Source organism: Ctenopharyngodon idella, chromosome 3 (assembly GCF_019924925.1).
Source record: "Ctenopharyngodon idella isolate HZGC_01 chromosome 3, HZGC01, whole genome shotgun sequence".
Taxonomy (NCBI): Eukaryota; Metazoa; Chordata; class Actinopteri; order Cypriniformes; family Xenocyprididae; genus Ctenopharyngodon; species Ctenopharyngodon idella.
Genome location: NC_067222.1, coordinates 55,615,913 through 55,633,798, shown reverse-complemented (window position 1 = coordinate 55,633,798; position 17,886 = coordinate 55,615,913). Strand labels below are relative to the sequence as shown.

Here is a 17,886-nt window from a genome sequence, read left to right as displayed (position 1 = left end):
AGGAGGGTAATTTGCTCCTGAGAAATGCGATAACTGCTGATAATACTGAGGAGCTTATATATGAATGCTGTGATAGGCACCGTATTCCTATAGGTAGACGCAAATCACCTGGGAGTCAGCTGATGCAAGCTTGACTGACAAGACCTGCCAGAACTGACGCTAACGCTGGATTTTTCTACACAAACCATACTTTAACTAAGATATTTCTGTGGTTATACAAATGGTAATCACACACACACACAAAAAAAATTATAATAAAACCATGGGTAATTTTCGTAAGGATTGTTTTCAAAGGATTGCTTTGATCGTGTTAGATATTTATGCTTTTATGATTGCCTTATACAAAAATATATATCATCTGACAATCTGTGGTATTAATATTCGTTATAAATTATGTACAGTGTCATACATTCCAAATGCTTTTTTCTCCATAAAGCACACATTTATGAAATTGTATGTACCTTAACCCATGCTGTTCTAGTCTTCTACAAATGGTTCGCTCAGAAACTCCAAGTAGGCAGACCTGGTCCTTTAGTTGTTCTGTCCCTCACAAAAAGCCTGTCAGCCACTTCACTCAGGTTGGCAAAGACAACATTACTGATGCTGCCGTTTGTTACCCTGTTGAAAAAAGGTAGGTTTTGAAGCTGAGATGCTGGTTTGAGCTGGTCAGGTGCTGGTCCTATACTGGTCCATGCTGGTCCTGGTCATTTAACCTTTCCAAAAATGACTTCTGAGTAAGAGGAAATATGTAGAGTATGAACTGTGATCAACTTGCTGCTCAAGCATCATAAGTTCCTCCAGAATTTCAACGATTACCTCCATTGTTCAAAGCATTCAGCATGACATTTCTTTCTTTCTTTTTTATCAGGTTTATAAACAAGTATACAAAAATATACAACCCTATTAACAACAAAATCACAAAACAAAAAGGGGGCTTTACAGTCAAAAATTTGCACTTATGTATAAAAAAATAGCTAGTAAAATAACTAATTTATTAGAAAATATTTGTCCTATAGATTCTTATCAACATGATAAAAACCAAACAAAACATCCTAGTACAACAAAGAAAAATTGTCTAAAACAGAAGCATGTATCAGATTTTTTTCCAATCTGTATGACATTTACCCTCTTGACAGTCGACTGCGAGTGACGTCACTTACCATACGAACACGGCCCATAGTGTGGTCCCACCTCTGACGCTGATTGACAGGTTTCAGTGTAGGCATTGGAAATTCAAATGATAAATGAATTGCAATTGCATTTGAGTTTTGGCAGGCTACATAAGCGACGCAAAGAAAATGAAAAAGCAGACGTGGTAATTGAGATTGCTATTTAAATATGACAGGGTCATAACTTGAAAGGTAACGCAAAAGGTAATGCAAGATTTGCAATTGCGTTTGGATTATGTCACAGTTTATGCGTCCACATGTGTAAAACGTAATTGCAAATTGTCCGGAATATCCTTCCATATGTTAGTTTTCTTTATTTTGCAAAAACCAAAGCATTGTGTTTTTACTGTGAGTGCATACAAATAAAAGTAGACATTCTGTAGTTTCAATTGATGTATTACTTTTGTCTGTATGACAAGTCGATTTTGCTGCTATGTGAAGAAAATCCAGCAAAATGCGCTGGCGCGTTTCCCGACCCCTGAGTGTTAATGAATGAATGAATGAATGAATGAATGAGGCATTTATATAGCGTTTTTATATGTACTATTGTACACTCAAAGTGCTTTACAATCATATCAGGGGTCTCTCCTCAACCACCACCAGCGTGCAGCATCCACTTGGATGATGCGATGGCAGCCACAGTACAATGGCGCCAGTGCACTCACCACACACCGGCTATAGGTAGAGAGGAGAGAGAGTGACAGAGCCAGTTCAAAGGATGGGGATTATTAGGAGGCCATGATTGGTAAGGGCCAATGGAGGGAATATGGCCAGGACACCAGGGTTACACCCCTACTCTTTATGAGAAGTGCCATGGGATTTTTAATGACCACAGAGAGTCAGGACCTCGGTTTAATGTCTCATCCGAAGGACGGTGGTTTTTTACAGTATAGTGTCCCCATCACTATACTGGGGCGTTAGGACCCACACAGACCACAGGGTGAGCACCCCCTGCTGGCCTCACTAACACCTCTTTCAGCAGCAACCTAGTTTTCCCAGGAGGTCTCCCATCCAGGTACTGACCAGGCTCAGCCCTGCTTAGCTTCAGTGGGCAACCAGTCTTAGTCTACAGGGTGATTTGGCTGCTGGTATAACAATGACAGTGACAGTGACAATAACAATGACAGTGTTATTTATACACTCACAAACATCAACAATCAGCGTCTGAAATACAACAATGGTGTAACAAATGATTTTTATCACATTAGCTGAGTTTAATACTTTTTAATAATGCTTCAATTCCGCAAGTGAACATTTACAGAAAAAGTAAATGTATTTCTGAAAACACCTGCAATTGCGGAAAAAGAGGCAACTTAAAAGTCAATGGTCAAGAGCCCAACTAAAGTAAACAGTGATCACCATGATGGTGACTTCAAACTAAACATTTTCAACCAAACATCAATATCTAAACCTCTGTTAATTCTCAATAAGAACTGCTGTAGACGTCTGACAGAAATAAAGTCAATTTGGTTAGTAATAAGTGAAGCTGGTAATGCTGTTTGTGGAATGCTTTAATCCTCCTCTGCTGAGATCTTGAGAGATTTATTGTTTTTGATCTTCAGTTAATTTCATCTAAGGCTATGGCTGAATAAAGTTGTAGTTTGTGCTCTTATTTCTCTTTCTTTCAGTGCTCGTGTTTCAGGAACATCATACTAACCTTTAAATAACATTCTATTAACATTAAGGAAACTGAACATTTTAATGTATTGAAATATTACAAACCAACATTCCTAGAATGTTGACTTTTAAATCAAAATTAATTTTAAATAACGTTTGAAGAACAACATACCTTTTAAAACATATTTAAACATACATTTTTAAAACATGTTCCTCTAACGTCAAGAAAACTGGACATTTTTTACATTTCCAGAGCCAACACTGAATATTTGGAGAATGAAAATCTTTTAGCTGGGTGTACAGTACAACAGCAAAGAGCTTGTTTAGAGCTTTTTAGAGCTTGTTTATGTTTTAGATGTCAATTTGCAATTCTGAATAGAACCACATGCTTTATCCAAACGTAGTTTGCGTATCATCTAACCATACAGTGGTGGGATGTTTTGACTTTCCGTTCAGTCTGTATTTCACACAGCGAGATGTGTGAGGGCTCACGCTCTTCAGAAACTTACAGAATATGACAGCTTGTGTTTTAAATGTATAATTCACTGAAAACTGGCCGTGAGTTACTATTCTCTCTGCCATCGCTGATGATGTAATCAGCTTGGTTTTCTTTACATTAGTGCTGTTTTGGACTGATTGTTTGAATGTATTTACACTTACTGTGGTCTCCACAGATGCCTCTGTCACCGGCAAGGGGCATGCAATTGTGGGGGTCTAGATGGGCCCCCAACTGCATTGGGACATAAACTGCCTTGAGTTGCTTACAGAGGTAAGTTCCCCAGTTGGCAATCCCCCACCACCACCTTCGGCAGTCAGATGTAGCAGAGCGTCCGAGGCCAAGCCTAACTCTTGTTAGCATGCCATGGTTGACCCCTGTGCTGGGCTAGGTGCCCATAGGTTGTGATCCTCATGACAAACCCATATGTGTATTACTCCACGGTACGGCTCCCTACGGTGAGCCCGCTATATATATATATATATATATATATATATATACACACACACACACACACATATAGAGTGTATGTGTGTGTGTTTATGTATACTAGGGATGTAACGGTACACGTATTCGTAGTGAACCATTTCGGTACAGGACTTCCAGTACAGTGCACATGTGTAACCACCATTAATCACTAAGTGCAATAAGCTCTGCGTTTTGTTACTTTTGATAGAAACAAAGTCATCTTTCAAATTCTGTCCATTTTGTGGCATAGCAATGCCACATGTCAGCCGAGACCAAAGTATTAAACCAGAACTGGACCTTATCTTAGCCACGAAGTCTGTGTATTTTAAATATGAAGTCATCTGAGCCTTAATAAGCCTGTTAACAAGCAGAATCACTGAAGGAATGAAGAAAATGAGACAAGCAGAAACACAAGGGGCCAAATGTGGGCCGGATCTGGGCAGACACAATGTTGCTATCTGGGATGTACATCTGAAGGTATGTTGAAAGATACAGTACAACTTACTGAAACTAATCATATCTTGTTAGTGATGTCTTGACTATTTAATGTATGTTTAAATAAATCTGTCATTAAAATGACAGCCACTGTGTATAAATTATTATATTAAAACTTATGATTATTAAATACTAAAACTGTATTATATGCAATGTACATGTTTGCATACAATTTGTTATTTGAGTGTTGATTATCATATCTAAAAATAAATAGCAAATTAATTTAGGCTAATAGTGTGGGCTCTGTTAACCTTTAGCAGAGATAATTTTTTTATATTTAAGAAACTTTTAGTTGTTCTTTAAAGACAGAGACACAATTTGTTCAGTAAACCACTGTTTAAAAAAAGCAATTTTGTTCAGTTTTCTTCCCCCTGCTTTACCGAACCCGTACTAAACCGTGACTTCAAAACTAAAGTACATACCGAACCGTCAGTTTTGTGTACCGTTACACCCCTAATGTATACACAGTTAAGGTCATACATTTACATACATGTTACATACAATTTAAAAATAAAATTTTATATATATATATAATCCAACCTATCTAGTGAAAAAGTGTCTAATGACATACGTGGGGTCAGAGGTCACTTCATCACTTATTGAAGAGGTTAGACCGTGTATGGATTCATCACTCATAGATGCACAGTCTGATCCAGGACATGAAGAACTTGTTTCAGACATAGTGTCTTCCTTCTTTCTTTCCTCGTGGAAATTTGTTTTGGAGGCGCTGCCCTTCTGATCTCTTATCTCAAAAAGAGACTGCAGACCTTTTATGTGGAAACAAATAATAATCAAAAAAATAAGATAATTTAAAAAAGTTAAATAGACAGATACAAATTCTATATAAATATACAACCTAGTATATTTTACATATAATCTAGTTACTTTTGTTGCTCTGGATACTTATCTGCGTAGTAAAAAATGCAATTTTGTGTAGTACAATGATGCTGTGCTCAAGGAGCATAACTTTGCATGCAAGATGTATATTAATTAGCCCTCAAAGAGGATGGGGTTTCATCAATCCAGTATGGTGTCTGATAACCATGTGTGATGCAATTTTTTGGTAATAAAGTATGGCATCTGCAAGGCTAGACATTTTTTTGTGTGTGTACTTGCGTATCTATGATGATTGGTTGATAGATACTTTATCTGACTTTAACTGCTGAAAGTGAAATACTTGATGACGATTAGCTTTTATACCAACGGAGACAAAACTCTTGGGCTATGGATTTGCCTTCCCTCTCCCCTTCTCTATTCCCTCAGACCCGCTTTAGCAGTTTTTCAAACAAATGTAATTACCATTGGTTGTACCGATTGTATATTACATAATTACATTGGCTGTGCCTCCCTTGCCTCCCCTGACACTCAAAATTATGCTTCTTGAGTCACAGCACTGAGCAAGGTGTATTATGATTGGCTAAAAAGAATATGCATTTTAAAAACTTTAATTTGTAAATCACTGTCTTGCAGGAGTCCTAAAATAGACAAATCCATAGCAATCCACACATGTACACATGATGATTTGTAAATACAGATTCAACAATCAATTAATAAACATTGAAACATTAGGAAATGTGCAAACATAGTATATTTATGAATTGTGTTTTGATTTTTTAAATCTTATTTTGTGAATATACATTTGCTTGTGCTGTGCATTTGAAAATTGAATTTTGTGAATATGAATTAAGTTATGAGTTTGTCAAGTAATATTTAAAAATATTTAAAAATTTATGAAAGTTTGTATTAGCTTAAGGATCATATTTTGCAAATAGATAAAATGAGACTATTTTACCTCCATTACAGTTTTTTACAATCGCTAGGACACATTTCTCAATACTTAGGTCACTTTTTCAAAACTCTTCACACAGTTCTCCTAACCAACTTTCATCTTGGCACAGAGGTTAACTTCACATTCAAAATGCACCAAATCTACCAAAACACTTCATGCATGTCTCAAATCAACTCATTCTTCCAGAACACTAGCAAAGGTTTTCACTGAGCAAACACACTTTGTCACTCATAAAACATCGACCTAAAAACACTAACATCAGTTAGCATTGTACAATGTTTTCTTTTTTTAAATTTCTTTACAAAACAAGAATGACACTCTCTACTGCTTATAATTCACTGCAGTTTATGTTACACGGTCCATGTTTACATTACAGAACAAAATTATTCCTAAGTTTCCCCTTTTGAATTGATGGTAATGAAATTAAAAGACCAATGCTTGTGTAGGTGTTCAGTTTCATCTAATTGTTTTGATAGTATTTGATTTTTTAGATTCTGAATATATTTCATAACTATATTACTGTAGAAATGTAGTAAATTTCTGTCTTATTCAGTTTTGTATTATGTTATCGTTTTGAACTTAAGTTTAACAGTTTTGAAAACAGTATGCAAGCATGTGCAAATTGGCCTGTACGTACAAAGAATTTTGGCAGTTGTTGTGTCTGAGTGAGAAAAGAATTCATGAAATTTGAGAGATGTAGTCATTGAATGCATTTTGTGCCAAAGCAATGATAACTGATCCTCAGTTTAGCCCACATAGACTTCTGTTGTGCTCACTGTGTGAAGAGTTTTGCAAAAGTGACCTAAGTATTGAGAAATGTGTCCTAGCGTCTGTAAAAAACTGTAAAACAACAAAAACATTTTTGAAACCAACATGCCAAAACTACTCATCTTATACTTCTGGAACAATGTTCTGTGGTAGTCATTGTAGAGTTTGAGTTGTATATATAAACTGCTGTCAGTCATACTATGATGGTCATTTCGTTCATATATTCTTTAGGCCTATCTGTGACCTCTAACACTTGTGAGTTAATCGTTCATTTTAAATGATCAGGTGTTTTACTCAGATTGAAATACTGTACAAGTGTGGAAATGCACATGTATAATGGTGTTTGTGCATGAGAATCAACAATCATTGGTTTATTGACATTGTTTCCAGTGTCAGAACAATAATGCTAGCATGTATGTTCAGGACAATCTCTGTGCATTTAAAAGTGGCCTGGCATCTTCAGACAAACAATAATTTACCTGAAATCTTTTGTCAACATCTAAGAACATAGGCATATAAAAAATATACATGATGATCAGTATATATATATATATATATATATATATATATATAACAAAATTATTTTAACAAATGTTATATTAAAATAAGTCAGTCTCAGTTAGGCTAATATTTAAAGTGTTTTACTTTGACTTGAGTCATTAGGGTTTATGCCATTTTTTGTTTATTGTGTGCACAATAAACTGTTGAAATATAATGATCTAGGCTTGATGAAACATGAAAAGCAAAACCGCTAAATAGCTCATTTATTACTATGGTTACACGGGGGAAAAAATCTAAACTTACCACAGAATTTGCGACTGTTTAAATATCCAGTGTAAACAGGTTTTAAACCACGAAATGGCGTCTTGTCTTTTCTCTTCTTTTACTTTCGTTTCCAGTCACCTGGTTAAATAGACTTTTTAAAAAACTCCACTCATATGAAAAATAACCATGCTCCCTCTAGTGGTGCAGATCAACACATTTTTATGTGAGACAGGTAAGTCCATGCCAAAGCCAAGCTTTCAATATAAGTAAAAAAAAAAGAAAAAGTAATGCTGCAGTATGCAGGGAACAGGGGCGGATCTAAAAAATTATTTATAGGGTGGCAAAGGGGTGGCATGAGGTCTATGAGGGGTGACAACACCAAAGCAAGCACCCATGCATAGTTTTTAGAGATGTATTGCCTGACATACACAATTGTGTTCACAAATATTGCATTACCACAAAGTAAGATAAGTGTACCTATTAAGCCCACCAAAATTTAAGTTTAGGTGTTTTTCATATGAGATGGTTTATAAGAAACATCATTTGTTAAAATGCAAGATTTATCTCTCAATTTAAAATGTATTAATTACTTGATGTACATTTTAGAATATAAAATTAAGATATTTTATGAATAAAGTCAGATGTCTGGCATGGGCTTAATAGGTACTTTGGCACCATTTAAGCCTGCATGTGTTCCAAATAAGCCCTCATCATGATTGATTCACAAAATATAAAAATTTATTGATTTTAAAGAAGTAAAACATCAATATATTTATTCAGTGAGAGGGAAGTATTAAAAAAAAAAATCAGTACTAATGTTTGATTAGATGGGTAGGTGTTAGTGGTTGGGTATCCAGGCCGGTGGTCTGCAGCCTTAAGTCAGCTTGTGTAGCTGTCGCAGAATAAGAGCATTTTCTCGCTGAATATTTTGGTCACTTGAAAGTTTTTTTTGTTTTGTTTTTTGTTATAAGTGTTGTTATAAATATAAATATTTGAATACTTGTTTGGGTATTGTATATTTTATTTGCATGATAGTTAGCAATAGTGACATCTAGTGGAGTAAATGACTAGCGTTAGATATACTGGTCATGTGACTTTTTTTGCTGCGTGAGCAACAGAAAACATGAGGTGATGACACGAATCGTGAGGTGATTCGATCTGACACAAAGATTGAGAATTTGATAAGAATATGTCTCATAATGTCTCCTGAATCCTTATTGGAAAGCACACGGTATGTTTGCTTATATTTTGTTCATAATTTAAGGTACTATGTGTATTGAAATGTTTAATAAGCTATGGGCTTAATCGAACGACGTCATCATGGCAAAATTCACTTCACAAATTTGATTGTAATTTTTATTTATTTTCAGTTTTTTCACGGTGTTCATTTGATGAGTGATATTGACTGTCTCTACACTTAAAAAGAAGACATTAAAATTGAAGCAATCAAAGGCATCAGCTGAAGCGTGTTTTTTCTAGTCACGGAGAAAAAAATTCAGGAGCCGTTATAGCTTGACTCTGGAGTTGTAGCTGGAGTCAAGCTGGAAGTTTGGGTGTATCTCAGGAGCCAAGCTGAGTTGGGGCTCGATACTCTGGGCTTACGGGGATCTCTAGTGGGCCCCTCATGGCGGGAGTATAGAGCCTTAACCTCTTCCACTCTGAGGCATATTTTAGATTTCTGCCTGAATTTGACATACCCAAGTTTAAATGTTCACCCTTCACACATACAGTGAAAGAAATGTAAAATATTGGTGGCATTGTACAGACAACCCATCAAAATAACAAAATCAGACTGTAATACTTAATAAATAACATTGTATGCATTTAAAATACTGTAATAAGCACTTAAAAATAGGCCTTTTTTTTTTTTTGTTCAAAATCCTGTTTTTGAAAATCTGTAAATCAGGTTCTGTTTGCTCTAGGAACCTGCTAATTGTTTTGTTTGATTCCACTGGGTGACAGTTTGTACCAGAAAAAAAATATTTTGTATCTATAATCTTCTAAACAGAAGTTATTGAAATGTAGCTGAAGGGAAAATAATAATAATAAAAAAATGTATGTGGTCTTAAACAGTGTGTAACAGGATCTACATCCTCCACATTTATATCATTCTGTGCATCACTAGAATATTTTGTCCCTTGTGTTGAGAGCATCACCTTCCTCTGGCCTGTGTCTTGGAGATGTGAGGGTGAGGACCATCTGTGCCAAGGCCGGTGGTCCATGATCTCATGCAGCATCTGAAACATAAAAAAAAAGTTGTTTGTTAGTTGTTTACTATGTAATAATATACATTTCACAATTCCAAAATGTAGATTTACTCAAATGACAATTTTATTGAAGTCTGCATACTTGTATGCTAATATGTATGATTATGCATACTTATACGCAGTTTCGTCAAATGTTTTGTCAAATGTAACAGTTTATTGGCTTAGGTGCTGTGCTTTCCCATTTAGCATTGTAAACGCAGGAATATATGAGCTTACCAGTCAAACGCAGGGTCCTCTCGTCTCCCTCGAGAAAAGCGAGCTGTCATTTTCGCCGAATCATAACATGGCATTGCTGGCCAATGCCTCATCACTTTCAAGTAGTGTTGTAGTATCTTGGTCTTGAGACCGGTCTTAAGACCATTTATTGAAGGTCTTGGTCTTGTCTTGGTCTCGGCCACATTTGGTCTCGGTCTTGCCTTGGTCTCAGACTAAAAGGACTCGGGATTTTATTTTAAGACCGGTCAAGACCACAACTGCGGGGATATCACTAAAGTGCCATTGCATTGTTTGATTTCTTTGTTAACATCATTAACCCTTACATGCATACCTCGGGTCTTTAGCAACCCAGGACGTCATTCACTACCCTCCTCCTCATTAATTTTTTAAAGATATACATCAACCTTCTTAGTATTCCTCAATCAATTATTTATAAACAATATAACAAGAAAAAAAAATCATAAAATTATAAAAGAATGCCTGTTTTCCCATTCATTTTTTGTAAAAATTGTATAGGGTCACAAACGACCCGAGGTGTGTATAAGTGTGCATATATTTTTTTTTCTGCACAACATTAATTGAATGTTTGATGACGGAATAAGTGCAATTCACCTTTATTCCACAAAGTGGCAATGTCTGATATACAATGATGTTGACATTTCATTCAGACAGAAAACGAGAGAATAGGAAGTATCATTAGCAAAACGTGAAATGGCTCAGCGATTTACTACAGAGCAAGTACTGAAAGCAATCAAATATGACTGTCACTGTCACTTGATGGATCTGGTGAAGCTGTCAGCGATCAAAATATTGATTTTGAAGATGTTGAAAATGATGTTTTTTTGAGATCGCGAATGGGCTCATATTCGCGATCTCAAACATATTCTCAAAGCTATAATTTGCTGAATGTACTGGGAAATGAGCTCTGACAAGGACTGTGATAATGACATAAAACATCTGCTCAAAATGAGCCCTTTCAAGCTCCAAAAGGTAACAAAATATGCTTTATTTTATTCTTCTGTAATTGTTACTCTAATATCAGAGGAGTTTTATATTATCGCGACAGGTAGAGATCCATCCGTGTTAGATATAGATCAGGGTCGCTAAAGACCCGAATATGTAAGAATGATTGGTGAAATAGTCATGCATTTAAGGGTTAATTTGATTGGATGTAAAACTTCCTGCTTTAAATGCAATCAATAACTTATTTTTAATAACTTATTTAATTTATTTTGTTACTGTTGTGCCGGGTCAGAAATCAACAAGGGATTGTGTCCAAAATGTCACCAAAATTAATACAAATGCCCACAAAATTCAAGATAAGATTGCAAAAAAGATCTTGATATGATTTTATAAGATCTTGATATGTATATTATAACAAATAATATAATTAAGCAATATCACAAGAAAGAGGGCTGTTTGCACAAATATGAGCACAATTGCAAACGTGATATTGATTTTTTACAAATGTTCAATAAACAACATTTTCTTTTTAAAACATTACTCTCAACATCATTTATGCATTTGTGGAACTTCTGTTCCACCTATGCAGTGTAAAGATGAATTTAGTTGTTAGTGATTTCAATTGATTGGTAACAGCTCTATATAGTGTCTTATTATTCTAATTGTAATTATTGATTAAACATAAGACATTTCTCAGGCAGTAAATGTGGATCTTTCAGATGAATTTGAGGAGTGCTAGTCTGGTCTTGGTCTTGACTCGGTCTCGACTTGTCTTGTCTTGGTCTCAACCCCCCAAAGTCTTGGTCTTGTCTTGGTCTCGGTTTAGGTAGTCTTGACTACAACACTACTTTCAAGTACTTCAAAAACACTTCTATCGGTGCCATTGGAGCTTTTCCTTCTCCGTGTGCCATTTTAGAAATCAAAACAATACACAAACTATGAATACACAGTGACATCAGTGCCTGCTGTTCAAAACTCCTTCCCTGCGTACCACCACAGCCAGAGCCTTAGCATTAGCCGTTACACTTTTTTGGCTAAAGGTTGCAGGCTTGCCTTTCAGTGGCTTTGATTGAAGGATGCCAGAACGTTTTGATGATGCTGTGGAGATCGCGTGTTTCTTCATTCGTGCCCATTTTGTATTTCGGACATCTGCGACATAACAGTGAATTATTTACCCATAAAAGCTTACAGAAAAGTAAAAGTAGGCCCATTTGAAAGAAAACAACATAAGGGTAAGAGATGATATAGAGTTTGTGGCTGATTTTATCTTAGAGAAGCAACGATCGGGGTAGAAATGTGACGTTTGTGTTTGTTTTTTCCACATTTATCATATTTATTACGCAGTTCTTTTGAAGATCATTTAAACTCTGATGATAAAACAATAAAATAAACTACATGTACGTTTTGCGCGTTCACGTGAAGGAGTAGGGGTGTCTCGATTCTCTTTTGGCTGGAGTGGTAGGGGTAAGGGGAAGGGCCAGATAGCCCTTCAAATGAAGATTTTTCGGGACCACACTTTGAACGAAGGGGTATGAGAAATTTCCCTGCATACACCGACTACCGTGCTGAGAATGCGTGTAGTGATCATGGTAGTGGTATTTCCACACAGGATCGATCACTTGTGTGTAACCTGGCTGCCAGTTTCTCCGTAGCCTGCTAAACGTGCTGTTTGAATGGTGTGAACACAACTGAATAATACAGTTAAAAGAAATATCTTGTCATCCTTCATTGCGCAGTCACTATTTACATCTCGTATTGTCTGTAAGCTCTTGCTTTACCAAGGCAACAACTGACTTGTTTGTATTACATTGCAAAGAGCTCCGTTATCGCAGTACCACAGTAGAAAACGAAACCATATCCATACCGGCCGGCTCGCCGCTCTGCACGGAATGGAACGGTTAAGATCATTTATATGATAACCCTCAATAGCCTTGTCAGGGATCTCCACAGCTGGTCGTCCCACTCCCCTTGGCCGAGATGAATATAACCGATCTTCCACCACCTTCAAGGCTTCAGCAGCGAAACGGGTGTCGAGGCCTGTTAAGGCCGAAAATTCTGCGAGACCCTCCAACTGTCTTTCGATCACCGGTATACGCATAAAAATCTTCAGAAAAGTCCACTTCATCAGCCAGTGAATACAACAATCTTATCAGCTCTGCAGCTGCCATGTTTTGAACGCTCCAATGCTAACACACTTACCTGTCGCCGTGCCCCGCTTTGACGCAATGATTGATAGAGGGTGTGCGTGATCAGCTCTGAATGCATTTTCAAATCCACATCGACTAAACTACATTCGTCGCGGGGCATTAATTAACCCCCTCGAGCCGGCGGTCGTGCCGGTGATACCACCTTGCTTTTTTCTTATCAGTATGAAAAAGACTCAAAATACTCTGTCAATTTTGCACATACAATTAAGAGTTATACTCCATTTTAATCTGTGAAATATCTTCTTTTATTTGTGTACACTCAGAGTAAAAACAAAATGTTGTGCTTTTTGCAAAATAAAGAAAACTAACATGATGCGTGATCTGTCGTCTCCCTCTGAACAAAGTCCAATCTGATAGTTCTCAGAAAATGAACTGTAACTTAGTAAATACTAATCACAAAAAAATGAGACTTATGTCTAAAGAAACGTTGAAATGTCAGGTTTTAAATCATGTAAGTCAAATCGAAAACAAATATTCTCTGTTTATGTAATATGAATGAAAAGAGAGACATGTCAGATGTCCGTGAGTCAGCTCATTATCCACTAATTCGGCCACGCCCACGGAGCGAGTGCTATTCAGACGCAAATTCTGAGGCAATACATGTATATACATATTCATACAATACATATTCATAACTCCTGACACATAGGCTATTAACAAATTATGGTCACTATAAGAGTAAAACAGAGGTCAAAATGTGAAGCTTGTGTCTTTTTAATGATGTATAGTTTGTCAACTGCACATTAACATTTCGGCTATATAATATAACAAATGTAATAGCCTATAAGAAATGCCATAGAGGTAACATGAATGTTTAGATGCTTTGAATCACAGAAATACATTATATTTTAAAGTATATTAAAATAGAAAACTGTTATTCGGTTTGAGACTTGAGACTTCGGTAACACTTTATTTTACAGTACGTGTACTTCCCTGGTATACATATAGTAATTATGTTGTACATACAGGTAAAAGAGTGGTAACACAAGGTACTTACCTGACATGTATGTACATGGAAACTAATAAGAAACACTGCTGTACTTTCCAATGGTACATACATGATAATTACTTTGTACCTATAGACAAGTGTTGGGTAATAACAGGCGCTTACTTATAGTGTCCGTATATGGTAACTAACAGACACATTACTGTACTTACCAGTGGTATGTATATTGTAACCTAGGTTACTAGTTGTTAGTGACTGAGAAAGAAAAAATAAACCTTCGAATTGAACAACAAATTGAAGCATAAAGAGGCTGAAACCATAAATGATCATGTAATTTGACTAATTACATAAAATAACATATATATAAATATATATATATATATGTATAAAATATTAAAGGTTTCAAAATTCTCCAATAATATTCTCACATTATGAAGTATCCAATGAGATCGCGTGTGACGTCACTAAATCTCTGCCATCGCGGGATCATTCTATCCTGCACGTTCGAGATCTTTCTCTTTTCTCCATAACGGATGCTTCTCGCTATCCCGGGAGATTCAGTGCTTCGATGTAAGAGAAAAGTAATGGGTTCAGAGAGAAGCAGATTGTGTGGAGAGTGACACTTTGGAACGCGTTATGCTCTGGAATTTTCCTGTTCGGCCGATGTACATGTGTACATGAATGAGTTCCTTGGCCAGGTTTTTTTCTTCCTGTGATTTCTGTATGAGTTTCGTGGAGTCAGCCACTGAATGTCGCCTGATCTGGATGTGGATTGATCAAAGTGTGAATCCTTCTGATTTGTGAATTGCCTCAACTCCTTCCTGCACTTTCTGTATGCACCTTGATGGGGTTGGACTGGCGAGCCACCTGTCGAGTGAATCCTTAGAACTTCTTGTGAACTTGAACGTGCTGGTCGTCGAACGGTAGGAAGGGAATTGGACAACAAACTCATTTTTTTTTTTGTTCATCCTAATCCTGGATCAACTGCACAGACTGTGAATTACATCACGTTCAAGGAACTTTTCTTTTGGAAACTGAATTGAAGTCATGGACTGATTTTTATTTTTATTTATTTTTTATTTTGAGGTCTTCCATTTTATTGTGAATGAACCCTAGGTTTACTGGTTATTCAGACTGGAAATTTTATTTTAATTCATGTTAAACTGGTTGGAAATTTATGTTGATGGGGTGAGTGTTAATGTTTAAAGAGTGAAAACTAAATAAGGTTTAATTCAAGAACAAGTCATTCAGACACAGAAAAGTCAGCCAAAGTCTTATTTTAATTATTCTCAAATAATACACAAACAAATTACATTTGCATTAATTAAATTCTTAACTGAAAATTAATTTATGGTTCCCACAAAGTGAGGCAACCATCAAATTCCTGGAAAGAAAAAGGAAAGGGTACAAATTAGTAACACGCGAATATTCCTATGTCACTGCATTTATATGGAAGCAATTATTACTTATGTGTTTAATATAGTTAAATCTTGCTCTTACCATAAACCTTGATTGTCTGAATTTGTTCACTCTTGTTGCACCATCTCTCTCAGTGGACAAACCTAGTCTTCTGAGTACATTGGTCCAGTTGTAGAGTCAACGTAAAATTTACATCCTCAGGTGTGGGTTACAATATGGTAACTATGTGTTACGTACAGAAGGGAGCGGAGACACTGGTAAGTGTAAACAGAGTTTATTGAAGACAACAGAGCGTGCAGGCAGAGTGCAGGTGAGTTGAAGCAGGTGGATATGTAGACTGGACGTGATACTGGATCTGATACTTGTCTTTGTTTTCTCAGGGAGCGTGGATGCAGATTGACGGAGAGCAGACGAACACACTGAAACTCACAGGAGACGTGGAGACACAAGGAATCACAGAGGACGCTAGAGACAGGTAAGTAGTCATACAAAGGAGTCCTGAAGGTAAGCATAACAGGTCAGTATGCATTAACGAGACCGGACAGAGAGTGAGTGTTCAGGAGTGTGTTTTATGCTGCTGTGGTGATGAGTGCTGATGAGTGTCAGGTGTGGCTGGTTAATACTCAGGAGAGGGAGTGCGTTGTGATTGGGTGAGTGTAGAGCCTGGCGTGTCTGTGACACTATGTTGTACTTATGGACAAGTGTGGGTAATAACAGGCACTTATTTATGGTAACTTGTAAGACACATTACTGTACTTACTAGTGGCATATACACAGTAACTATGTTGTACTCACGGACAAGTGTGGACACAAATAACGGACACTTACTTACAGTGTGTGCAACAACAGTACAAAACAGAGGCTTACCAAATAGTGTTGTTTTCTCACTGATGCCATTTAAAAAACAAAATTTTCAAGAAATAAAGTAATTGTTTTGCTGCACTATGTATGTACTTTATGTAGTGTTTTATGAACTGTTAATGCTAAATTGCTCTCCACAACAGTGCATCTTATTTTACAGTCCTTAGTTAATATGCTTAAGCTTATTAATACAAAGGTTAAAGAGCTGGTAATTCCTATGTAATGTTTATGTACAAGGGTGCACTTTATTTAACAGTCCTATTTCCATGTACTTACTATGAACGTACTAGTGAATATACCAATTATGTGTAAGTTACACCTGTGGCCGGTTGCATAAACTTAGCTTCTATGTTAAGACTGTGACTTAAGATCTAGTTTGACCAACTAACAGTTAGTTAGGGCTAATCAGTCTTACTTTTCTAATTCAAATGAGACTGATCTACCTTTTTATGTAACTGACTTTACAAAGTTAGTACCAGTACCAAAAAAAAAATAGATGACTTTAGTTTTAAGACTAGTCTAAGCAGTTTATGCAACTGGCCACTGGTAAGAGCTGGTAATTCCTATGTAATGTTTATGTACAAGGATGCACTTTATTTTACAGTCCTATTTCCATGTACAAACCCGATTCCAAAAAAGTTGGGACACTGTACAAATTGTGAATAAAAAAAGGAATGCAATGATGTGGAAGTTTCAAATTTCAATATTTTATTCAGAATACAACATAGATAAACTGAGAAAATGTATCATTTTAAGGGAAAAATAAGCTGATTTTAAATTTCATGGCATCAACACATCTCAAAAAAGTTGGGACAAGGCCATGTTTACCACTGTGTGGCATCCCCTCTTCTTTTTATAACAGTCTGCAAACGTCTGGGGAATGAGGAGACAAGTTGCTCAAGTTTAGGAATAGCTTCTGAACTGAGCGCTGATAACAACGTGGGTTGTCCTTGTCCTCTTTAGTCCGGATGACATGGCATCCCAGTTTTCCAAAAAGAACTTCAAATTTTGATTAGTCTAACCACAGAACAGTTTTCCACTTTGCCACAGTCCATTTTAAATGAGCCTTGGCCCAGAGAAAACGCCTGCGCTTCTGGATCATGTTTAGATATGGCTTCGTTTTTGACCTATAGAGTTTTAGCCGGCAACGGCAAATGGCACGGTGGATTGTGTTCACCGACAGTGTTTTCTGGAAGTATTCCTGAGCCCATGATTGTGATTTGACCCTTACGCACAAAGATTGTTCCAGATTCTCTGAATCTTTGGATGATATTATGCACTGTAGATGATGATAACTTCAAACTCTTTGCAATTTTTCTCTGAGAAACTCCTTTCTGATATTGCTCCACTATTTTTCGCCACAGCATTGGGGGAATTGGTGATCCTCTGCCCATCTTGACTTCTGAGAGACACTGCCACTCTGAGAGGCTCTTTTTATAC

General features: G+C 36.5%; 1 protein-coding gene across 5 annotated transcripts in view; it reads right to left on the bottom strand.

The window, feature by feature from the left end:
- Nucleotides 1-17,886, bottom strand: part of LOC127508751 (NACHT, LRR and PYD domains-containing protein 3-like) — a 360,258-nt gene that overhangs the window by 70,318 nt on the left and 272,054 nt on the right. For 2 of the 5 annotated variants that reach the window (XM_051887095.1, XM_051887094.1), the window contains exons 1-2: nucleotides 7,607-7,884; nucleotides 4,817-5,012 (exon numbers count right to left, since the gene is read on the bottom strand). The exons of the other annotated variants lie outside the window; for them this stretch is intronic. In XM_051887095.1, coding sequence (XP_051743055.1) covers nucleotides 4,817-4,926 — 110 coding nt within the window. In that variant the 5' untranslated portion in view covers nucleotides 4,927-5,012; nucleotides 7,607-7,884. Of the gene's footprint in view, nucleotides 1-4,816; nucleotides 5,013-7,606; nucleotides 7,885-17,886 lie in introns of those variants that run through there. 5 annotated transcript variants of the gene reach the window in all.